Source organism: Candida jiufengensis (genome assembly GCF_024610255.1).
Source record: "Candida jiufengensis strain CBS 10846 chromosome Unknown scaffold7, whole genome shotgun sequence".
NCBI lineage: Eukaryota > Fungi > Ascomycota > Pichiomycetes > Serinales > Debaryomycetaceae > Lodderomyces > Lodderomyces jiufengensis.
Genome location: NW_026261556.1, coordinates 323,498 through 348,431, shown reverse-complemented (window position 1 = coordinate 348,431; position 24,934 = coordinate 323,498). Strand labels below are relative to the sequence as shown.

Genomic DNA, 24,934 nt, shown 5'->3' with positions numbered 1-24,934 from the left:
TCTGTTGAAAATTCTATTTTAGATGTGATTACTTACGAGAGTTTAAGAGTAGGAAACAATACAATTACAAGTGTAATGAATTTCGAACCTTATGAATTTGAAATGATCATATCAAATTAATTTACATTATTGTGAAATAATGAATTAAGATGTTGCTGATGTTTCATTTGATTCAATAGAAACAAATAATACTAAAAATGCAACTACCGAGGGACTTGTTCAATAGGCACAATGTTTTATTTGAAGTAAGAATTACAGTACACTATTTGATGTAGAAGAGTTGGAAGAGAGAAAAGATGAAAATTTAGTGGTTGATGTCATCGATAAGCTTTTTCAAGAGGGTTGTTGGTAATTTATTAAAACAATGATTAAATGGGGTGATGAAGTTTCAACGATTGTAAAATCACAATTTCGAACTCACATCACTGAATTTTGTAAGATTTTCGACTAGGATGCATTGGGAACTAAAACGAACTCTTGTATTCTCAAAGGTCGATGGTGCTCGAATATTTCAAAATCAATCAATGATATATATCTTGCATTGGAGACAAGAAGAAACATAGAGTCAATGTACAAACTAAGTCAAGTCAAAAATTTCAACTAATATAATTTCTAATCTATTTTAATAGGAACAAGATTGAGCGTAACGTTGTGACGTTATTCTATTACTTTTGCTCAAATCGAGATTGATTAATATGCAATGATCAAGGCTACTGAAGCATTAAAAAGTCAATTCCTCTGTTTATCTATTTATATGGTCAGTATAACACGAATGTAAGTAAAGATGTAATAAATCTACTATAAGCAATCAATTATTCAAAAATTGAGCCAGGAGTAGATAAAGTATTTGACATGATAATTGAGGTCGAATCGTTTTGAAATTATATCTAGAAAACAAGACTTTACTTATTTTAGATGAAAGTTTTATGATTATAAGCAGTGGAATGAGATAACCTACTTAATGTTGAGCTGATAGTAACATAAGTCAAAAAAATGTCATGTTAAGAAAACGAAGCAAAAAAAACAATATTCGAAAATTTAATGAAATTTGGTTGCAAAATCGTAACAAATTATGATTGTTTTATTTTCAAGATATGATTAATAATTACTTTACCAATTGAATAAAAAAAGGAAAAGGTTTTCAAATACATAAAAATAATAATAATAAAAGCTCAAAATAACCATCGAATTTTTATTAATATGAAATTAATTTCGTTTCTTAAAAAACTTGTATTGAATCAATTGTAAATAATATTTTTAATAAAATTAATGTATGTTTATATTTGATTTTTAATGTATTTTATATACAGTACAGCTTTGTATAAAAATAAATATCATAATAAATTTAGATTCAGATATAATTCATATTGAATAATCAAGATATAACACATCTGAAACATGAAAAATAGAGATCATCTACTAGAGGAAGAGTTTGATGATACAGAAATCGAATCACCACTAAAGTCAATTAATTCAAATGATCAACATAAACAAAATAATGACTTCACATCAAAATCATTCTCAAATTTTAGATCAAATATCAATGTTAGTGAAGAAAAATCACCAATTAATAGATTAAATAATGAACTGAATTTAAACAAAACTTATCGAAGTAATTTAGGCATCAACCAATCAATCGTTAAATCTCCACCTTCATTAAAGTTTGATAAAATTAACGCAATTGATATGAAATCATTCCTTTCAGAACAAGAGGTCAATGACGTACCAATCACCACTAAGTACAACCGTAAGCGTCGAAACGATTCAAAAAGTCTAGACTTGAACAAATCAACTACATCTTTTGAAAGTGTAAACAAAGTTTCAAAGCCAATACTCAAGAAAGTAAAAGATTATTCCAAAAATTCCAATGAACATCAAAACACTCCCAAACAATCGATTTTAGACAAAGTCAATAGCACACTAGACTCATTACAAAAAGCTAAAACACCTTTAGCTACCACGGGTCTTTTTAGTAAAGCAAAAAACGCCTCAAAGTTTGAAGACGAACCAGATTTTGATAGTAATTTCGAACCTAAAAATTTTAATCAGTGTTATGAAAAAAAACCTTTAGACATATCGACTCCAATTATTAACAACAAATCAAACTCGTCTCCAATAGCATTTGATGCATGGTGGCCAACTTCTAAATGGTTGAAATTAGAGAGGGTTATAAATCTGGATTCTATTAATAGAGAAGATGCAATAAATAGTTTATTATTGATGAAAGAATTGGGATGTACGAATAAAGAAGAATTACAGTCAAGATATGATTTTCTTCAACATTACAGATCTAGAACAAGACTACCGAAAATGGACTTATAATATATGCTTTTGCATTATCAATTCAATTCTAATTTATGTAACGGTGATTTTCCAATTACTAATATTATAAGAAATGTATTTATAAAACTTTTGATAAAACACTAGATAGTTTACTTTTTGATGTAGATTTTGTTTTAATTTCTTCAGGTGCTTCACTCCTTTTCGATTCAACTTTTCTTTGCTTGAAACTTCTCCGAAGTTCATTGTCGTCTTGATTATTATGACCTTCTTCTTTTTCATCATTACTCTTTCTTTTCTTTTGAATATTTTTTATTAATTTCGCTTGTTCAACATTATTAATGAATGCTTTGTTATATTTATTTTGTTGAGAAATTTCTAAAGCTAATTTGGATTCTCTTATTTCATTTTCTTTCGAAATTTGTTGAGTCAAATCCATCCATTTGAAATTTTTCAAATATTTTATATTAATTATATCATCATAGTAATAAGAACCCTTTTTCCCACCCAATTTTGAACCATTCAATGTTGATGCACATAATTTTGCATCATATTTATTTACAAATTCAATCCAACCTTCTGTAAATTTCTTCTTTTTATTCCCTCCATATTTCACTCTTTTATGATAAACTGATGAATCTTCAGGTTTTAAAAATAATCTATCGATTTTACCAAATCTTGTCAATATTGATCTTAGTTTTGAAGGTTTCATATATGGTGGAATTTTTGATAGATAACAAACTCCAGTTTTCTTTATTCTTTTCTTTTCTTTCTCTAGTTCTTTAGTTGTTAATTTTTTCAATTTCTTATTTACTAACAAATTGCTCTCATTCAAACTCAAATCTTCGTCATATTCTTCAGTGGATAGCACATCGTCGTCTTCGCTATCATTATTGTTATCTTCGAATCCTTTCTCAACTTCGCGATCAAAGTTATCTTTCATATCATCCTCATCTGAAATATCATTCTCTTGTTCATCTGATTTAAAAGTAAAAGCTTTGGCTTTAAAAGGAAATACTTTAGCATCCTCTTCCTCTTCATCAGAATAGAAGTCAGAGTCTACTTGAGATCCTAGTTTACCCATTTAATTGACTGACTATTAAATTTCCCAAACGTAAAAGTTGTTCCTAACAGATAAGTTACTTTTTGTGAGAGATGATCTTTAGGCGGGGAGCGCCAAATTTTACGAGATCTATAAATTGAGACGAACTATGAATTTTGAACCACGTATACCACGTATACTAATATTTGGATGTAGATTGATAAATATATCTCTAGCATTAAATTGTGCTCTAACATCGACATACTCACATACTCACTCAAAGTTTAAGATTTCCTCTTATTTTAGCATTAAGTTGAACACTCTGAGTGAAGATCTGATATTAAAAAATATGTCCTAGGTCAATATACAATCACAAACGTGATTCCTGTTAGAATTGGCTACAAGAGTGAGAATACTCTAGTAAATAAAGTTTCATGTAGTAATATTTCTTGTATTAATTTTAAAAATTATTTACCATTCCTCATGTAATCGGTAAGTGTGGATTATTTTTTATTGACACCTTCAGCACCAGTTTGAGCACCTTCGGTAGCCCCGGAAACGACCCCTGAGACATATTCAGCAGCTTTTGAGATTTCTTCTTTAGCAGCATCGACGTATTCTTGAGCAGTTTCAGCTAAAGTTTGACCTTCACTTGATGCTTTTGATTTTTCTTCATCAACGGCTTTTTCAGCATCTTTTTTACCTTTAGTTACATCATCAGCAACTGTTTGTGAGAATGATTTGTTATTGTCACTAGTGTTCTTAGCAGCAAATTGGTCAACTTTATCAGTAACACCTTCTTTAGCTTTTTCTAAAGTTGATTTGTCTGATTGTGGAGTTAATGATTCTGAAACTTTTTCGTTGATTGGTTTTCTAAATGGGTCACTCATCTTATCTGTCTATTTGGTTCAATTGATGATATAATATAATGTAATAATATACAATGGAAATGTAAAAAAATTTTGAGGAATTTATCAACATATTTATATTCCAAACCAAAACTTTTCGAAAAAAGGAGGTGGGGCATTTTTAAATTAAACTATGATCATTGAATTATGTATCACTTCTTCTTTTTGAAAAGTATATTAAAGTTTAAATTAAAACCTATAGTAAGATCTCGATTCATTTGTTACAAATTTATGATTGCTATTTTATGAAAACGATAAATAACCAATACGTCATACATTTATTTATATCTTGTGAATTTAATCTATTTTTTTTAAAAGCTTTTTGAGTATAACATGACCCAATTAGGTAGTTGGATGATCTTACCAGAATTGTTAATGCTCTTGATATTATTTATTGTTTTAGTCAACACAAACTATTTCAAGATACAAAATTTGAAACACATTTCCTCAATTTGATAATTGTTAGTTATAATTAACTTTGAAAACTATGTAATTTTACCGAGCTAATTTGATGCTATATCGTTTTCACAGTAAATGCTTCCCTTTAAGGAGCCTTAGCATTTGTAATGGATTGAATTTTCAGTGCTTTCTCTTACTTTTTTACAATAAATTGATAAAATGATTAAATTTTATCGGAAAAATAAATAAGTATAATAAATCTAGAGATCCTGTATATATTCAAATAATCAAATTAAGTCTTAAACCACAAGATTCATCAATGCAACATTGAGTTTCATATACAAATCATTCATATAGCTTCTCGGTATCGATTAACTATTGCAACAAATGACTCATAGAATTGATAAAAAGTTAGATAAATACAAGAAGATACAGCACATTAAAATTAATAATGTACGATCAAGTCTAGTCGATGAATTTGACAATAATATGGAGCAGGATTCAAGTGAAATATGTATCTTGGATTCGGATATTCGAAAAATCAAAAATCAGGTTTTATCCCAACTAAATTGCAATTTTGGTGCTGTCAAAATATCGAACCTAAACAATTGTTACAACATTTTGCATAACCTCCTAGAAAAGAGTGTAAGAGATAAAGAAAGACATTCATTATTGATAACTGGGACAAGATCTAGTGGTAAATCATCAATTGTGCGAACAGTTTTACGTGAAATAAATAACAAATATCCTGATGAATTTTTAGTAATTCAATTGAATTCAGCAACCCATTCAGATGATAATCTAGCATTAAGAGAAATTGCTAGACAACTAGATTATAAGTTATTTAAAAGGAATAAAACTGATTCAAGTAACCTGTTTATTGAATCCAAATCAATCAATGAGACATTTGCAAATATTTTGAAAATTTTGAATAATGATCTACATCAGGGAGAATATGATGCAAATTGGATGCCTTTAATTTTCGTTATTGACGAATTTGAGAAATTCACTCAAAACAATAAGCAAACTTTGCTTTATAATTTACTAGATATGTCACAAAATAGTAGCATACCTGTTAGTTTGGTAGGATTGACAACAAACCTTAATGCCAAAGATTATTTGGAAAAAAGGGTGAGTAGTAGATTTTCTCAGAGAATGTTAGCAATAAAACCTCATACAAGTTATTCTAACTTTTACGAAGACTACATTTTAAACCTTAAATTGGACGAGCAATTTATCAAGACTTTAGATTCGAGAGATTATGGTAATAAATGGAATTCAAGCTTGGATAATCTTCAATGTGATGAAATAAATCGATATAGTTTACGAAATTACAATACAATTAAAAATTTTACAGACATAAATAATCATTTTAAGAAGTCCGTATCAAAGCTTTCGCAAAAAAGTCCATATTTGGCTGGTTTAAAAACAAATGATATGAGTGATACAGAACTTGTCCAATCATCTGTAATGTCCTTATCTGAAATTGAATTGATGTTAGTCATAGCTGCAGCCAGATGGTTAAGTAAATTTGATGGTGAAACCGTCAATTTTAATCTAGCATACACAGAGTATAAAAGTTGTATCAAAGAATCAGGTGCAAGTGCTAGTATATTGTCTTCCTTCAATAACATCAAAGTTCATCAAAAAGAGGTGTCAAAGAAGGCTTTAAGAAATAGTTGGGAAGTACTTCTAAAATCTAACGTGATTGTTCGACCAAATTTTTCACAAGCAGGTGATAATTGGGACAATAGAACAGCAAGAAGTACAGTACTTGAAGAAAACCTGATGGTTTTGTTAAACATAACTTTGGAGGAATTAAATATTTTAATCGATGATGATAATATGTTAAAAAAGTTTATCAAAATCTAGCAAGGTCATATATAGTTGTATACTTCAATTACATGACTTATTTAGAAAATTTTAATATAAATATCACTCATTTCCTTTAATTATTAACCTTATATTTCAAAACAATAATCATCTTATCGTAGAACTACAAGATTCTGAAATTTTTTTTTTTTTTTTTTTTTTTTTTTTTTCTAAGTATTCGTATAAATGACTGTCAAATGATCTACTAATACTACATTCAAATCACAACGACATATAATATAGATGGCGAAGGATAAGGTGATAACCGGCCCAATAGAACAGAAGATATTAAGCTTAGTTAGCGAACTTATTGAAGAAAGGACAAATTACAATCAGAAGCAACTAAATGAATTTCAAGAGGAAAATGCATTTGGAGTGGGATCTGCTAGTGATTTAACTACATCAAAGGTTTTATCATACGTCCAATCAAGAGATTTTACATTGAAAAGAACCAAAAAGGTACAATTAGAAAAGTCTATAGCAAAAGTGCTACGAGTATTGCGAGAGGAAGAAGCGGAACATCAAGCTAATTCGATAGAGGCCAACACAGATGAATTTCCCGACTCAGAGAGTGAAGACTTCAACGATTTAGATCACAATTTAATGGAGCTCAGAGATCCTAACACAACAAATAAATCTGTAACGTCCATGTGGAATTTTGAGAATAAAGTAGAGACTAACAAAGATGGTATAGAACAAGAAGACAATTATAATGATGGATCAGGGACAAAAAGAAAATTGAAAGAAGCTTCAAAGTCCAATTCTAAAAAACAAAAGCGTAAAATTAACTATACTTTACCTGAAGTCAATCTATCAATGCTTGGTGGTATTGAGAATGTGACAACTCAGCTACTTGAACTAATTGGTTTGCCTATATTGCATCCAGAACTATATTTATCAACAGGAGTAGAGCCTCCAAGAGGTGTTTTGTTATACGGCCCACCAGGATGTGGTAAAACCACGGTAGCCAATGCATTAGCTGGTGAGTTAAACGTTCCATTTATTAATATTTCAGCCCCATCAATAGTTTCAGGAATGTCAGGAGAATCAGAGAAAAAGCTTAGAGAAATCTTTGAGGAAGCTAAGTTAGTCGCTCCTTGTTTAATATTCATGGACGAGATTGATGCAATAACACCTAAGAGAGATGGTGGCGCCCAAAGAGAAATGGAAAGACGAATAGTGGCCCAATTATTGACATTAATGGATGAACTAACAATGGATAAAACTGAAAACAAACCTGTTATTGTTATTGGAGCTACAAATAGACCGGATTCTTTGGACTCGGCTCTCAGAAGAGCAGGACGGTTCGATAGAGAGATATGTTTGAATGTTCCAAATGAAGGACAAAGAGAATCAATACTAAGAGCAATGACTAAAAAAATCAAATTAGAGAATGGAATCAATTTTAATTATAAAGAATTGTCAAAATTAACTCCAGGTTATGTGGGGGCAGACTTGAAAAGTTTGGTAACCGCAGCTGGTGTCTCCGCGATTAAAAGAATTTTTGAAGCAATGAGTGAGAAACAGGTTGAATTGATTCAGTCAAGTGTTGATCTAATGGAGATAGACTCAAAAGATGGGAAACTTACTGATGGACTCTTATCACGAAGGTTTGAAGGAAAATCTGATGAAGAAAAGTTATCCACAATACAAAAATTTTTACAAGGCAACCCAAATCCATTAAAGAAGTCCCAATTGGAGAATTTATGTATAACGTATCAAGACTTTGTGAATGCTCTTCCGACCGTTCAGCCTACAGCCAAAAGAGAAGGATTTGCTACTGTTCCAGATGTAACATGGCAAAACGTTGGCGCATTGACAAAAATTCGTACTGAATTACATATGTGTATTGTTCAACCAATAAAGAAACCAGAATTGTATCTAAAAGTTGGTATATCTGCGCCATCTGGAATCTTGATGTGGGGACCACCAGGATGTGGTAAAACTTTATTAGCCAAAGCTGTTGCTAATGAATCGAGAGCCAATTTTATATCTATTAAAGGTCCCGAGTTGTTAAATAAATATGTTGGAGAATCGGAAAAGGCAGTTAGACAAGTATTTCAAAGGGCTCGTGCCTCCAAACCGTGCATTATATTTTTTGATGAATTGGATGCATTAGTGCCAAGAAGAGACAGTTCAATGTCTGAATCAAGTTCTCGAGTGGTCAATACCTTGCTAACGGAATTGGATGGTTTAAATGATAGAAATGGGGTGTTCGTTGTTGGTGCTACAAATAGACCAGATATGATAGATCCTGCAATGTTAAGGCCGGGAAGATTGGATAAAACCCTTTACATTGAATTACCGACCCAAGATGAGAGATACGAGATACTAAAAACGCTTGTAAGAGCTAATAATTCTCCCTTAAGTTCTGACATTGATCTCAGGTCAATTGCAAGTGATGTAAAGTGCAGAAATTTTTCAGGAGCAGATTTGTTCTCACTAGTTAAAGAAGCAGGAGTTTCTGCCTTGAAACGAAAATTCTTTGGTGCTCAAGAATTACTGAATTTAGATGAGTCTGGATTTTACAACGAAGATGAAAACAAGGATGATATTTTTATAACAAACGACGATTTTCAAAGAGCAATGAATGCTACAAGACCAAGTGTTAGTGATCGAGATAGGTTGAAATATGAAAGAATGAATAAAAAATTAGGATGGGATATTATTAGTCAAAATCAGGATCAAACCTCTACAACAGGATAGTTCCATCCATGCTTTATTTTTACTTTAATCTGAGATTTAGCTCGGGACAAAAATTCTAAATTTTTCATAGGTATATAATATAATAATGTATACATTGTAAAGTTCAAAAATGTTGATTTAAACAAAATCTCACAATCTTATTTTTTTAAAACTTCGTTTGAATAATATTGACCTTATTTAAACAAATTTTGAGTTTGGAATTTGGTCTGAAATAGCAAATGCTCTTGTTAAGCCAAATATATTTCTTGCTATGTTATAACAAAAATTACAAGTTTGTAAACCAACTTACCGACTTAATGATGACTGATTGTCTACTAAACATCACAAACTTTTGAACATGGTAGAAGAAAAAATTGGGAATATCATCAGTCTTTGCAAACTTGATCACTTCCACTCTCAAAATCAAATGATTGAAACAACATAACGTATTGCGCAGTACAGTTTTACAAGAACGTTAAAATTGCTTAACTTCTTGCGGGCTCTGCATTCTCAACCGGACCACGATCAGTGTGTCGATTAAAATTTGATGAAGCCCAGATATTTATCACACTACTTCGTCACCATTCTCAAGATTGTGGCACTCACATATTTTTTTCCAAGACTATTTCCTGAGTATGCTTAATACACTGTAATACTGTTTTTGATGTACTGAGCGATAATTTCAGATTGAGCTGCTGAAAAACCAATTTAGTTCAAATAGAAGTCTTAGCATAACAAACAATAAAATCAGCATAACAAATAAACCACTTTAACATAACAAATTAATTTCATTTGCGGTATCAAGCAGGTCAATTTGGAATACTACTAAAAGGCATTTTAGCAATTCGTAGAGGTGTAATAGCATAACAAATAAATGAAAACATACTGCAAAATAAATTACTTTTGCGTACTAAGCACTCAAATAAAATGGAAATATCAAATGATTCTACAGAATTACAAATAAATCGTTCTAGCATATCGAAGAAAGTTTTTAAGCAAAAAACACCAGAGCATATAGCAAATGAGTTTGTCCATCAAACAGAAAAGTGACCGCAAAGCAAAATGTCAATTTAGTGGTATGAAAATAACAACAAAAGAAACATCGTGGTACAACGTCTGACTTTTGCATAACATGTAAATATTGTCACGCTTCAAAGTATTGACTTAGCGTGGATATTTAAATGTATGTAGGAGATCTTAATGCAATCATTAAAAAGAAAACTTGGATTTCTATTTTGTATTTGATGTGAATCAACGCCAATATTTGATCTAATGGTCAATAGTTCGAGAAATTTTTTTGAGCATATAAATTTTGATTTTCTTGCTAAACTTTTTGGCGCAACTACCGTGAGTTGCATCAGCAAAATTACAAAATTTTCATTTTAGATAGCGCGTTAGCTTTTATTGACGCTGAGAACCATATTACTGGTCCATACTAGAAAACACGTTTTACAAACCACTGATTCAAGTTTGGCTAAACATATGAGTTATAACGATCGTTTCGACAGATTTTTCACCTAGCCATTTCCCTGCTGTCAATGAGTATTTTTAATTCTCAGATATTACAATGGTTTTTGGTTGGTACAAGACGCAATATTACCTAAGTAGCTTAAAAATTTTTAAATTCTATGGGCTGATTATTCTTGATTTTGCATGTAATGCTCGCATTTTTATTTTGATGCCAGCTTTAGCAGTTGTAAAGTATATACAGACGAATTGGATTTCTGTTATTTCTGACCACAAATTTTCTACAAGTCTATACAACTATGGTCCGCAAGAAATTTGCGTCCGACTCATATTAAATGGATCATGCAAGCACGATGTGGAAAGAGAATAATATTCGTCTCGAACGATTCTAGACATTCATAGTTTGTAATTCTCGTAACCAACATTAATATAGAGGTAAATTGATCCGTTCTTTATTTTTTTATTTGTAGTGCTCATTTAACATTCTGACTACTTGATTCGATAATTTAGTCTCGGGCTCTTTTTGCTATGCTTACAGGTGCTACTCTTTATTATTTGCAACAATCAGAATACATTTCGAGATGGTTTGCCGTGCAAAAGGTGTACATTACTTGTCTAGCCATACGCCATTCCATTCCTAGATACTGTCCAGCAAAGACTTAGGGGGCCCTGAACGTCGTTAGCTTTTTTTTCATAGTGGAACATTATCGTGTTGATTTGCATTATAAACTTTAACAGTTTCAATAGCAAATTTCTTTTCAATTCTCTATTATTACATAATAATGCATTATTTATATCATTTTCTAAAGACGATGAATATAGAGACGATTATTACGCTTGGTTTTAAATGTATTATGTTTTTTTCCAAAATCCATACAAACACGAATTTGCATAAAATAACCTACATATTAATAGATGGAACGATATTGTTTTATTACTTCGGTAGGAATTCATTTGATACGCTAGAATGGTTTATTTTTTTAGTTATGCTGAGTATGCTAATTTGTTATGCTGGATTTGCTATTTTGTTATGCTGAGGGCGCTTTTCTGTTATGCTGAAGTGGTTTATTTGTTATGCTGAAGTGATTTATTTGTTATGCTGAAATAGTTTTTTTGTTATGCTAAACTTGTTTATTTGTTATGCTAAGATTACTATTTTGTTATGCTAAAGTCATAGTTTTGTTATGCTGAGTTCGCTATTTTGTTACGCTAGATTTATTTGTTTGTTATGCTAAAGTAATTTATTTGTTATGTTGAGGCTGATAATTTGTTATACTAAACTTGATTGTCTGTTATGCTGAAGTGCTCTTTTTGTTGTTATGCAGTCATGAAATTATTATGTTATGCAATTTAGCTTGTTTGTCATATCAAATATTAATTAAGTGTTTCAGATTTTTTAGATGCGTGTTTCAGAATTTTAGAATATATCGAGATCTAATATATTTTTTGTTTTGCGTGCTTAAAAATTTGGTAATGTGTACTCCCAAAAAGGCCAGATACATACGAGACTATAGATTTATTCTGAAGTGGGTAACAAACAACCCTTTTTAGACAGGTAAATAGGTCAAGAGATCATTTGAATAGTCCACCAAATGTATCATTATCAGTTTACATTAAACTAAACAAATGTTTTAATATTGTTATATTTGTGGTTGTAACCATTCGACTTAATTATTAATAGATTCGCATACTCGATCAATATCACTCTTTCTAAAATGTTCAAATTGTAGCTTTTTTGAATAGAGTTTATCCTTCATATGTAGTTCAAACTCAAAATCAGTTTTTAATAACTCTTCTCAACCAGTATTGCTTGCTATTATCTTATCGTACATGTAATTTGTCATATAATCTATATTTCAATATGTTTTCTGTTGAATCATAAATATCTTCTTTTGTCATATATACCAATGGAACTAATTTAGGATGATTACAATGTAATGCAAATATTGGTTCTCCATTATGACAGTTGAAATCATCTTGAGCTAGAGCATCAAGTCTTCTAAGATGATATGCAACACTCATGGTTCTACCAAGTTTTTCGAAATAATCAACTATTATGTCATTAAATAATTGTTCATCAACTAGTGGATTCTTTTGGGCCATTGCAACACCTTTGAATTCACCATCTTTCTTTAAATAACTTGGTGATTTAATAATTGATTTAACTTACCAGTGTGATTGTTTACTAACTGTCGCAGCTGTTACAAAAGTATCTTTATCACCTTCTCCTTGTTCACCAATTGAAAATAATTTATGAAAAATGTCAGGTCCGTATAATTTATAGTATAATGTTAACAAAATTTTTCTTCCCTGAGTAGCTTTATTCTTCATCAGTTGACCTGATTCAGTTGATGAATCTAAAAATTTTGAAGTACACCCTTAGCCCACTAAGTTTTAATTTGCAACCCCCACCCAATTGAAACCAATGGTAATTGAACTACCAAGGGTCGAATAGATCAAATATCAAATTAGAAAACCAGAAAAATTGAGGAAAATTCTACAACTTCAAAGCGGAATGTGGTTATCTATAAACCTCTGCCATGATGAGCCTTGCGACTTTTTGACACCAATCAGTAGCATTCTCCTTCAATTTACACCTCAGACATTGTCTCCAATAGATCACTCTCTTAGAAGTCAAAAAAACGTTGTGTCAGTACTTAGGCGGATGGTAATACTTAAATATGATTTGTAAAATCATGAGCTAATTAACCAATGAAGCCCAATTGATTTCAGATCTTTCACCCACTTTGAAATTTATGAATAAACTGAATTTGTTCTTTCTTTCATGAACAAATTTTTTTCTACTTAATTCGATTTGGTCTTAAGCTTTGTATCCCATCTCATGCAAAGGCATACCGTCATCTTTAACTTTGGTACAAATGTGCAAAAATTTTTCCAATAAATTTGAATTTGTCAGTGCAGATTTAAAACTTTAGTATACACAAAAGTGTTCACTCTGTACCTTCTTGACTCCTACTTAAGGCCATTCTTCTTTAGTTTTCTAATGTGGTTTTTGATGATTCAGTACTTGGTTTTAATATCCAAGGTGTTACTTGTTGTTATTTGAACTTATTAGTCGGCACTACTCCAACTCTATTCTATACCACTTGATGGTTGTAAAATATTTGCATGTTTTAATTCTTGATCTGCTATTGAACCTGCTCTCTTCATTCGGCACTTTAAACAACCGCCAGTATTGAAACATCCATTTTTCTATGAACTATTTCTTTCTCCACATTTCTCTCGACTCTTCACCTCTGAATAACGTTCATCTGATGTATCAATGCAGTTATAAGTAATGCTATTATGATAAAAATATTCTCAAGTTTTGACGATACAATTCCCTTCATTTGATACACCATCAAAGGTGCATAAAGCTTGTAAAAGAACCACCAGAATCATTGAGTCTGAATTCGATCTTTCTTGTAGAACACTTGCCATTGTATCAAACTGCAATTACCATGCTTCTTATTGAAGAACTATTATACTCTTGAGAATTAATGATTGTATAATTGTAATGGTTGTAAAAGATGGTTGTAAAAATGTAATGATTGTGAAAATGTAGTGGTTGTCAAAGTTTCATAAGATTGGATTATTATTGCATATTAGGGTAGGGCCGATCGCTTGAATATTAATGTGAATTGTATGTTTACCATAATAAAATCCTCGACATGTGAATTGTTGATGTGAACGATCTCGATTTACAATTGAACTAAATAACTTGAGTTGAATTGATTATCCTTACACTCAACTATTATTTCTCCAAAATGACATTCAATAAAATCATAATTAATGTCTTTGATTAATAATTAATACGTTCATTGTATTCTCCAACTTTTTAAAATATTCGAGATCTTTTTTTTGAATGAACTGAGATTGCAATCAATGAATTTTTTATGAAAGTTTCTCTCGTATTTTCAAAGAAAGTACCTTCAGGGAGTTTATATTTTTTAATGGACCCCAATTCAAACACACCGCGAGCTCCTCACGCTATCCTTTCTCAATTCATTAGCTAAAGATAATATTTATTTATCATTCAGAGACAATGGTGATTTAATTTGATGGAGACGTCATTTTTGTTTAAAATAAAGTGGTTGATGCTGTTTCATAAGTTGTTGCCAATTGTGGCTAATGTTGTTGTTTATTTTTAAATGTTGTTATTTTTTTGTATGATTTATATCTAGATCAATTATTGAGCTTTTTGCATTGATTTTATTATTTTCACCACCATTATCAAAACAGCCAATATTAACAACAGTGTTATCTACACATTTTCTTTCAACGTGTTTATTTTTGTACACTAATAACGTTAAGTTACTATTCATTTTGCGACAGATTTTAAAGATTATTAAATCTATCTATTATCTTCCTTTTGAACCATTTATCATCTTCTTCTTGAACCAATTATCATGTTCTTCTTGAATCATTTATAATCTTCTACCTGAACCATTTATTATTTTCTTCTTGAACCATTTATTATCTTATTTGAATGCAATGGAAATAAAAGGTTTCATTGTATACAAAGTACTTATCAAATTATTTTTGGCATTAATTGAGATAAAGTATGATTGCCGTTGTTATTGTTGATTGTATGCTCATGCTGAAACAAATTTTCACTACCTGACGAAACGTATCACCATTCACAAATGAATTATAAAACTTGAAATAAATTGATCATCTTTACAGTCAGCTTCCATTTTATACGATTGTAATCAATATGTTAATCATTTTTTTTTTTTAGTAATGTTTCACTATTATAACCATCAGACATCTTGGATATTTGACCACAACTCATATCATTTTGGGTACGCTGGGAACTTGATCTTTACATATTCCACACCTTCAGGGAAATAGGATTCACTGACCTCAGTCCTGAAATTGAATTCAAATTCATTGAGCTTTATCATTGATCATCTTTCATAGTTCCTAAATTCGTACTGCCGGAAATTAATATCTGTTGGGGATTATAAAAACACTAAACTCACCGTTCATTGTGCCTCCTTGTTTCAACATCTAATCTCACTCCTTATTAATCGTTCAAACAGAGTGTTCGAAATTCAGTTTGATCAAAAGTACTTGATTTCTGAGTAGGGTAGACCCAAGTTGGTGGTGGCTTTAATCTAATCATAAAATCGTGGTTGTAGTTAATGATGTTGTATACCACTTAATGTATCTGTATACTCTAAGCCATAATCTATCACTGAACCTATTCTCTTCATTCCTATACTTCTACCACCCTTACTCGGAGACCAAAACTAACCGTCTGAATTAGTGACAGTCCAAGCACTTGTAAACTGAGTAGGTATTGGTGGTGGAGAAGCAGTAACAGTTGTTAATGAAGTTCCGGATTGACTAACTATAACTGAATCAGTTGCAACTGATCCATCTGAATTCGTGACGGTCCAAGTGCTAGTAAATTGAGTAGTTATTGGTTGTGGGGAAGTACTAACAGTTGTTAATGAAGATCCGGATTGACTAACTATACTTGATTCAATTTCAACTGATCCTTCTGAGTTTGTTACAGTCCAAGTACTAGTAAATGAGTAGTTATTGGTTGTGGGAAAGTAGTAACAGTTGTTAATGAAGATCCGGATTGACTAACTATACCTTCAGTTTCAACTGATCCATCTAAATTAGTGACAGTCCAAGTACTTGTAAATTGGGTAGATACTGGTGGTGGGAAAGTGAGAAAGTAGTTACAGTTGTTGATGATGATCCTGATTGACTAACTATACCTGATTCAGTTTCAACTGATCCTTCTGAATTGGTGACGGTCCAAGTACTAGTATATTGAGTAGTTATTGGTTGTGGGAAAGTAGTAACAGTAGTTAATGAAGATCCTGAATGACTAACTATACCGGATTCAGTTTCAACGGATCCATCTGAATTAGTGACGGTCCAAGTTGTAGTATATTGAGTAGTAACCCCTGGAGTAATGGATGCTGGGAAAGTAGTAACAGTAGTTAATGAAGACCCTGATTGACTAACTATACCGGATTCAGTTTCAACGGATCCATCTGAATTAGTGACTGTCCAAGTTGTGGGATATTGAGTAGTAACTCCTGGAGTAATGGATGCTGGGAAAGTAGTAACTGTTGTTAATGATGATCCGGATTGACTAACTATACCGGATTCAGTTTCAACGGATCCATCTAAACTGGTGACGGTCCAAGTACTAAAAAATTGAGTAGATACTGGAGGTGAGAAAGTAGTAACAGTTGTTAATGATGATCCGGATTGACTAACTAAACCTGATTCAATTTCAACTGATCCATCTAAACTGGTGACGGTCCAAGTACTAAAAAATTGAGTAGATACTGGAGGTGGGAAAGTACTAACAGTTGTTAATGAAGTTCCTGATTGACTAACTAAACCTGATTCAATTTCAACTGATCCTTCTGAGTTTGTTATAGTCCAAATACTAGTAAATTGAGTAGATACTGGAGGTGGGAAAGTAGTAACTGTTGTTAATGATGATCCGGATTGACTAACTAAACCTGATTCAATTTCAACTGATCCTTCTGAGTTTGTTATAGTCCAAGTACTAGTAAATTGAGTAGATATTGGTGGTGGGAAAGTGAGAAAGTAGTTACAGTTGTTGATGATGATCCTGATTGACTAACTATACCTGATTCAGTTTCAACTGATCCTTCTGAGTTTGTTATAGTCCAAGTACTAGTAAATTGAGTAGATACTGGTGGTGGGAAAGTGAGAAAGTAGTAACAGTTGTTAATGAAGATCCGGATTGACTAACTAAACCTGATTCAATTTCAACTGATCCATCTAAATTGGTGACAGTCCAAGTACTTGTAAATTGAGTAGATACTGGAGGTGAGAAAGTAGTAACTGTTGTTAATGATTATCCGGATTGACTAACTAAACTTGATTCAGTTTCAACTGATCCATCTGAATTGGTGACGGTCCAGGTACTAAAAAATTGAGTAGATACTGGAGGTGGGAAAGTAGTAACTGTTGTTAATGATGATCCGGATTGACTAACTAAACCTGATTCAATTTCAACTGATCCTTCTGAGTTTGTTATAGTCCAAGTACTAGTAAATTGAGTAGATATTGGTTGTGGGAAAGTAGTAACAGTTGTTAATGAAGATCCGGATACTATACCTTCAGTTTCAACTGATCCATCTAAATTAGTGACAGTCCAAGTACTTGTAAATTGGGTAGATACTGGTGGTGGGAAAGTGAGAAAGTAGTAACTGTTGTTAATGATGTTCCTGATTGACTAACTATACTTGATTCAGTTTGATCTGATCCATCTAAACTGGTGACGGTCCAAGTACTAGTAAATTGAGTAGTTATTGGTTGTGGGAAAGTAGTAACAGTTGTTAATGAAGATCCGGATAGTATACCTTCAGTTTCAACTGATCCATCTAAATTAGTGACAGTCCAAGTACTTGTAAATTGGGTAGATACTGGTGGTGGGAAAGTGAGAAAGTAGTAACTGTTGTTAATGATGATCCGGATTGACTAACTAAACCTGATTCAATTTCAACTGATCCTTCTGAGTTTGTTATAGTCCAAGTACTAGTAAATTGAGTAGATACTGGTGGTGGGAAAGTGAGAAAGTAGTAACAGTTGTTAATGAAGATCCGGATTGACTAACTAAACCTGATTCAATTTCAACTGATCCATCTAAATTGGTGACGGTCCAAGTACTAGTAAATTGAGTAGATACTGGAGGTGGGAAAGTAGTAACTGTTGTTAATGATGATCCGGATTGACTAACTAAACCTGATTCAATTTCAACTGATCCTTCTGAGTTTGTTATAGTCCAAGTACTAGTAAATTGAGTAGATATTGGTTGTGAGAAAGTAGTAACAGTTGTTAATGAAGATCCGGATTGACTAACTAAACCTGATTCAATTTCAACTGATCCATCTAAATTGGTGACAGTCCAAGTACTTGTAAATTGAGTAGATACTGGAGGTGAGAAAGTAGTAACTGTTGTTAATGATTATCCGGATTGACTAACTAAACTTGATTCAATTTCAACTGATCCATCTGAATTGGTGACGGTCCAGGTACTAAAAAATTGAGTAGATACTGGAGGTGGGAAAGTAGTAACTGTTGTTAATGATGATCCGGATTGACTAACTAAACCTGATTCAATTTCAACTGATCCTTCTGAGTTTGTTATAGTCCAAGTACTAGTAAATTGAGTAATTATTGTTGGTGGGAAAGTTGTGACAGTTGTTAATGAAGTTCCTGATTGACTAACTATACCTGGATCCGTTGATTTGTCCTCAATTGCCACAACCCTCCACTTCTAAATTGAGGATGCTATAAACACCTCGTACAGATCGTTTTATTATGATTCTAATTTATACCAAATGGTGACAGTATTTATGTTAAAAAAAGCGATACCATATTGTAATGCAAATTCAAAAATATTGGATCAGAATCTCAAAATAATTATTGAAACAAAATTTAACTCTATAAAAGCCATGTTTTTTATTTTTGTTTTTGAAACAGCCTTCATTTTAGGCAGCACTATAGGTTTTGAACAACTTCACCAACAATGGTATTGGAAATGACTCTTCAGAAACTAGCATCCGATCCTAATTGCGAACCGTCTTCACTTGAACCCTTTTTAAGGACGTCACCGAAAACCTTACGGCCCGAAGTAAGGGGGTGACACTACATAATCCAAACTCAAGCAAAAACAGCTCTCAACTTTGCAACTAGGGGGTCCCTAGCCCTTACTAGGTCATCTCCACACACATTGCAGTTATCGTGCTGAACAAGTACCTAAAGTACGAACACTAATAACTCAGAACTGTCCTATATGACCACGTTAAAATTTGATTATAACTATTCTTTAATTCGTAAAACCAATTTTATGATTTAACATATACAAAATTGGCATCACTGAGAGAATTTAATACACACCTTAATTTATATTGGTAAGTGAATACCATAAAGCTGATGTTGTTGATATTGTGGTTGTTGTTGACATTATAGTGATTTTGTTGGTAGAGTTTATTGATATTCCTATGTTTCTATAATTTTAGATTAAGTAATTGTTTTTACTTTTATTTATTTTTTTGTGATGATTTTTTTGTTATGAGGTACGGGTGTTTAAAAAAAAAAAAGATTAGATGAGATAAGATTAGATTAGATAAGATAAGACAAATTTACATTACAATAAATATACCCAGCATAAAAGTTCTATGTATTCTCAATTTATATTTATATAATTTGTTCTGATTATTTATATAAACTAAAAGTATAAATTATTTGAGAATATAGTAAAGTAAAAATGTAAAAACTTATCAATAAGATTTTGAAATTTTAAATGTATATCACAGTTTTTTATCAATCTAAATTGAAACCCACAACCTATCTAATGTAGATATTTTTTATAAGTATAAGTATCAAACAAAACATGCTGCTCAAATCCTGAATTTTGAAACTAGAGTGATCTAAGAAAAATTCATAACACTCGATAATTTTTCTCTGATAACACTGGTTTTAAAGTGTGAGAGTAAGGTATCCCAGTGTTTACTACTTTATATCATCTCGATCACTAACAATTTTATGTGTAAAATGTAATTTGTAAATGGGTTTCTATTTAATTGTCGATTTGTGGTAGATTGAGTAGCTTTTCCTCCCTAAATTAGCGAGAAGTTCGACGTAGAATTCTGATTTTTATTACTCTTTGGTCGCATAATCTCCAAAGTTTTTCTTGTATCATCAAATCTATAAACATTCATTGATTTTAACTTCCTGAATCTTAGCCTTTATAATTACCAATTGTGAGTTGATAGTTTTATAATAAACAGTGTAATTCTTTCTAAAGAGCACAACTTGTCATAGTTGGTTTATAGAGATTATCATCTCAATTGAATTTCTACTGATGTAGTTTCGATACCCTCAAGTAGAGCGTACTTATAGTGTAAGAGTTTGCTTCATTTAGGATAAGATAGTTAAAGGAAATCAAGTAATCTAAATTTGAATTGTAAAACCTCCAAAACGAAGTTGATACAAAAGCAAAAGAACCTGGTTTATTAAGGACGACACATGCAAAAACATAAGAGTCAAATACCTCTCATTAATAACCAGTTTTAGTTATTATGTTACAAAATACCTGATATTTCTAAAATCTATTGAAATTAATTAAAAGCAAATCCGAATTTTACAACTTTGAAAATCTCCTTTATAATTCAAATCATCTCTTTTTAAAATCTCATCTAATATACCAGCAGAAGCAGCAACTAAACCTAAAAATGGTCTTGAAGGATCTAAAACTTTTGATATATACTCAGGATGATATTGTGTACCAACAAAAAACTTATGACAATTATCATATAATTCAATTATTTCCATTCTTTTACCTGATTCATCTTTTCCAATAAAATGTAAACCTTTAGATTCTATTTGATTTATTAGTTCTGGATTAACTTCATATCTATGTCTATGACTTTCAAATACTGAATTAGATCCTCCATATAATTTACATAACTTACTCCAATCTGAACATTCAATAATTAGTTTTATGAATCGCAAGTTTCATTGTACCACCTAGTTTAATTTGATCAACATCTGGCATATATATGAATGATGGTCTGATATTATCTTCTTTTTTATATTTATCAAATTCTTGTGAAGTTTTTATACCTAAAACATTACGAACAAATTCAATCACTGCAACTTGTGAACCCAAACAAACTCCTAAAAATGATATATTATTTTCTCTTGCATATTTAATAGCTGATAACATACCTTAGATACATCTTGATCCAACTCTATCTGGAACTAAAATACAATCAGCTTGACCAACATAATGCTATGCTTTATGCTATTCTGATATATTTTCATTTTTCATTAATTCTTCTAAATTTGTTGATTCAACCCATTCAATTTTTAATCTTCGATTACATCTCATTGATGCATGTTCTAATGATTTAATTATTGATAAATATAAATCATGTAAATGTGTATACTTACCAACTAAAGCAATTTAAACAGTTTCAAATGATTTATCATGAGCACTTGTCAAATGTTTCCATTTACTTAATAATTTTTCACCTTCAATTAAAGACTTTGAATCAACTTCTCCAATATTTAATTTAAAAATTTATAATTTTTTGTTGTTTTAACAAAAGTGGAACATGATAAGTTAAATTAACATCATGTACTGCAATAACTTGATCTGGACCAACATGACAAAACATTCTATTTTTTTCAATAGTTTGATGTTCCAATTTTTCTTGACATCTACAACCAAATCTGGTGTAAGACCTAAACTTCTTAAATCTTTTATTGCTGCTTGAATTGGTTTCGTTTTTTGTTCTCCATGTATAACTGGTACTAAACTTACATGAATTAATGCAAAATTATCACTTTTAACTCAGAATTGAGATCGTCCTAATGCTTCAAAAAATAGTGCACTTTCCATATTACCAACTATACCACCTTGATGCTTTACCCCTGATTATAAATTTTACTCTGATTATTCACGTCTTGAATCTTTAACAAATCTTTAATCAAATTGAAATCATTTTTTTTGTGGGGTAAAAATTATAAAGATATAAAATTCATGTTAACAAATATTATTATTATTAAGATCTTTTGTAGTATATAGTTAATAATCTACACTTAATTACAACATTATTCCCATATGACAGTATAAATATATATACTTTTTCCTCTCTCACTTAAATAAACTATAATCAATAATAATATTCAATTATTTATAAATGTTGTTGTAATTATACAACATCTTTTTCCTCATTCTTAACAGACAATTAAAAAAGGAATTTATTATAGAAAAAATATTGAGTAGTTTATTTGTCGTAATAATCAAGTTGTAAATTCTAAATACATGGATTTCAACTTTTAATAATGACACGAAGGATAAATTAGGTAAAACATTAATACTTGGAAATCGAAGTCAATGAAGGTGATTATACAGATCTCAAATAGGCATAAATGATGCTGAAATGCTAAGTTTTAAACAAAATGTAAATATATAAAAAAATTAAAAAATCCCATTGTATATAGTGTTTATAGAATTTTTTAGTATGATTAATTAAGATTAAGTAAGACACGATAAACTCAATTCAAACGTAGAATATAAGAGTTTTCTCACGTTTTCTCATTATTAGCTTGATTGAGAAGTTAGAGTTCTAATTATCATCCGGTTTTATAGTTTGAATACATTAAAATGAGACGAGGCTGTTTAAATGGGATTTAGCGAGTGCGAAATTCCTATAACAGAAAGTGGTGGACGAGATAAAAAAACGAACTCACTGCTGGTGACAATTAGGAGGAAGTAGGAATGAATCTGGCCAGATATAACAAAGTAGAATTATAACCTACGAGAAGATCCCTACTAGGCGGGTCAAACCAGAGTCCGAAATTGGTAAAATACAAATAAATTTTGAGAAACTGAAACAGAAACAAAATGATTCGGAAAACGAAACACAAAAGTAGAAGTGAGACATTAAATTCTCACGACAATTTAAAATCAAAAATGAAAATTTCAGGAAAAGCCTTTACAAAGTGAAGAGATCTCAAGTGATTATCATGTCAGAGTCGATTATGTAATTACCAATGCTCATCGGAAAGATGATTCAAAAATAAGAAAATGTGCAAAAGAAAAAATTTAAGCTTATATATAAAACTTAAGACAATTCAAAACAAAAATTCCTACACACTAGAACAAAGTCAATTATGTCTACTAGAAGCTCAGCAAATAAATCCGAAACAAATAATCAAGAAATTTAGAGATAGTAAGTGAGTAACTTCAGCCATTAGATGGAAAAGTAGTAGAAAACTACTTTGATATAGAACCTTTTTTTTAACAAGTGGAATAAATATTTTGGAGATAGATATTGGAGCCATGACAAGTAGTATTCCAAGTGGTATAAATTTGGATGGAATTCCAGGAATAGAAACTATTGGTACAGGGGCAAGCGCTATTGCTGATTTAGATGAAGCTACTTAAGAAGCTTTTGCTTCAGATAGAACATAAGATTCAAAAGAGGAAATTAGTGTATATAAATATTTGCCAACAAATAATAACGATGGTAAGGCATTTACATTAGTTTTCGGGACCCTGAGAGTGAGATGGTGAAAGGCATGGTTATTGTAATAATGATTCATTGGTTAAATATGGATAATATTATTCGAAGGGAAAGGTAAAGTGTTTGTGAAGCCAAGAAGAGCTGTTTTGAATTATTGATGATGAACGTTGGTTTCTGATAAATGGTCTCGGTAGAGATCGAGAATAAGATTAACTATTTGAAATTAGATGCTTACAACTTAATTGATGGTCAAATGACGAGAAATCCTGAACAATCAGTTGATAGCAAATGAAGGTTGCTTTTCATGTCGAGAGGAAGGACATAAAAGCTTTGATTATTAGTATAGAGGTACAAAGATAAACAATCAAGGTTCTACTGGAATGAGCCTTGTCAAGAATGCTTTAAGTGAAAAATTCCTTTCCGAGGACGTTAAATTAAACGCAGGATTTGCTGTAGCAGATGTTGGTTCAAGGTAAAGTCAACAGCTTTAGGTACATCAGAGATTATTGGTGGTAAAGCCAGCAGCATGTCAGAAGATGGATTTGATTGGTCCATTGGATATTATAGATGAATCAAAGTCATTTAAAATGATTCAGGTGGTCAGGAAAGCTGATCAAGCCATAATTAAGATAGGAAATCTGAGAGTGGGGGGGTTAAAATGATAGGTAGGTTTGATTAGGTCAAGAATCAAACAAGGATACTCGCAGATTAGTTTCAGGAAGGGATTAAATATAGAACATAGAAGAATCAGAGGAAACTATGAAAGTTTCAGTGATTAGAATTGGTGCAAGAGGTTTAGATTTAGGTCAAGAATTAAACAATGGTACTCACAGATTTGGTTCTAGGTAAGAGCTAGATTTCAGAAAGGTTTAAGTTCAAGTGAAAGATCAAACGAAGATGGACCTAGGAAAGGTTTAGAGCATGGAAGTTTTGGTTTAAAGAAAGATAGATGCTATACAAGTTGCTGAGTTGCATATAATGGGATAGCAATTGCAAGTTAGGAGTTCAAAGCACCATTATCAGTGTTTGATTAAATTGGTAGAGAGTTTGAATTGTTGCAGTAGTTGACACTTTATCAGGTATGTTCTTTATCAATGGGAAGAATTGGAGAAGTTAGAGAGAGCAACAATTGTTGTTGCAGCTGCTTAAGATTTAAAGTCAGTTGAGGTGTTGCTCAATTGAGAACAAAAAATGATATGGAAAATATCATTTCTTGAGAAACAGGTGAATTATAT

At 31.2% G+C, this 24,934-nt stretch overlaps 8 protein-coding genes across 8 annotated transcripts; 3 read left to right on the top strand and 5 right to left on the bottom strand. All coding sequences in view use genetic code 12, as the record gives it.

Moving 5' to 3' along the window:
* Positions 1–1,398: 1,398 nt before the first annotated feature.
* KGF54_000777 (uncharacterized protein) lies at positions 1,399–2,322 on the top strand (the record flags this gene model as incomplete). The annotated part of the gene is made up of 1 exon (XM_051766726.1): positions 1,399–2,322. One exon carries the CDS (start codon positions 1,399–1,401, stop codon positions 2,320–2,322), a length of 924 nt encoding a protein of 307 aa, XP_051621991.1.
* A 79-nt stretch (positions 2,323–2,401) lies between these two features.
* KGF54_000776 (RNA-binding ATPase activator) lies at positions 2,402–3,364 on the bottom strand (the record flags this gene model as incomplete). The annotated part of the gene is made up of 1 exon (XM_051766725.1): positions 2,402–3,364. One exon carries the CDS (start codon positions 3,362–3,364, stop codon positions 2,402–2,404), a length of 963 nt encoding a protein of 320 aa, XP_051621990.1.
* A 461-nt stretch (positions 3,365–3,825) lies between these two features.
* HSP12 (Hsp12p) lies at positions 3,826–4,212 on the bottom strand (the record flags this gene model as incomplete). Its single annotated transcript, XM_051766724.1, has 1 exon — positions 3,826–4,212. One exon carries the CDS (start codon positions 4,210–4,212, stop codon positions 3,826–3,828), a length of 387 nt encoding a protein of 128 aa, XP_051621989.1.
* An 804-nt stretch (positions 4,213–5,016) lies between these two features.
* On the top strand, positions 5,017–6,501 carry ORC4 (origin recognition complex subunit 4; the record flags this gene model as incomplete). The annotated part of the gene is made up of 1 exon (XM_051766723.1): positions 5,017–6,501. The coding sequence occupies one exon, from the start codon at positions 5,017–5,019 to the stop codon at positions 6,499–6,501; it is 1,485 nt and encodes a 494-aa protein (XP_051621988.1).
* Positions 6,502–6,744: 243 nt separating this feature from the next.
* RIX7 (putative AAA family ATPase) lies at positions 6,745–9,207 on the top strand (the record flags this gene model as incomplete). The annotated part of the gene is made up of 1 exon (XM_051766722.1): positions 6,745–9,207. One exon carries the CDS (start codon positions 6,745–6,747, stop codon positions 9,205–9,207), a length of 2,463 nt encoding a protein of 820 aa, XP_051621987.1.
* A 3,267-nt stretch (positions 9,208–12,474) lies between these two features.
* On the bottom strand, positions 12,475–12,756 carry KGF54_000772 (uncharacterized protein; the record flags this gene model as incomplete). Its single annotated transcript, XM_051766721.1, has 1 exon — positions 12,475–12,756. One exon carries the CDS (start codon positions 12,754–12,756, stop codon positions 12,475–12,477), a length of 282 nt encoding a protein of 93 aa, XP_051621986.1.
* Positions 12,757–15,908: 3,152 nt separating this feature from the next.
* KGF54_000771 (uncharacterized protein) lies at positions 15,909–19,038 on the bottom strand (the record flags this gene model as incomplete). The annotated part of the gene is made up of 7 exons (XM_051766720.1): positions 15,909–16,159; positions 16,380–17,171; positions 17,527–17,796; positions 17,895–18,112; positions 18,216–18,591; positions 18,640–18,937; positions 19,036–19,038. The coding sequence occupies 7 exons, from the start codon at positions 19,036–19,038 to the stop codon at positions 15,909–15,911; spliced, it is 2,208 nt and encodes a 735-aa protein (XP_051621985.1).
* Positions 19,039–20,787: 1,749 nt separating this feature from the next.
* KGF54_000770 (uncharacterized protein) lies at positions 20,788–21,404 on the bottom strand (the record flags this gene model as incomplete). The annotated part of the gene is made up of 2 exons (XM_051766719.1): positions 20,788–21,085; positions 21,394–21,404. 2 exons carry the CDS (start codon positions 21,402–21,404, stop codon positions 20,788–20,790), a joined length of 309 nt encoding a protein of 102 aa, XP_051621984.1.
* Between the last annotated feature and the right edge of the window lie 3,530 nt (positions 21,405–24,934).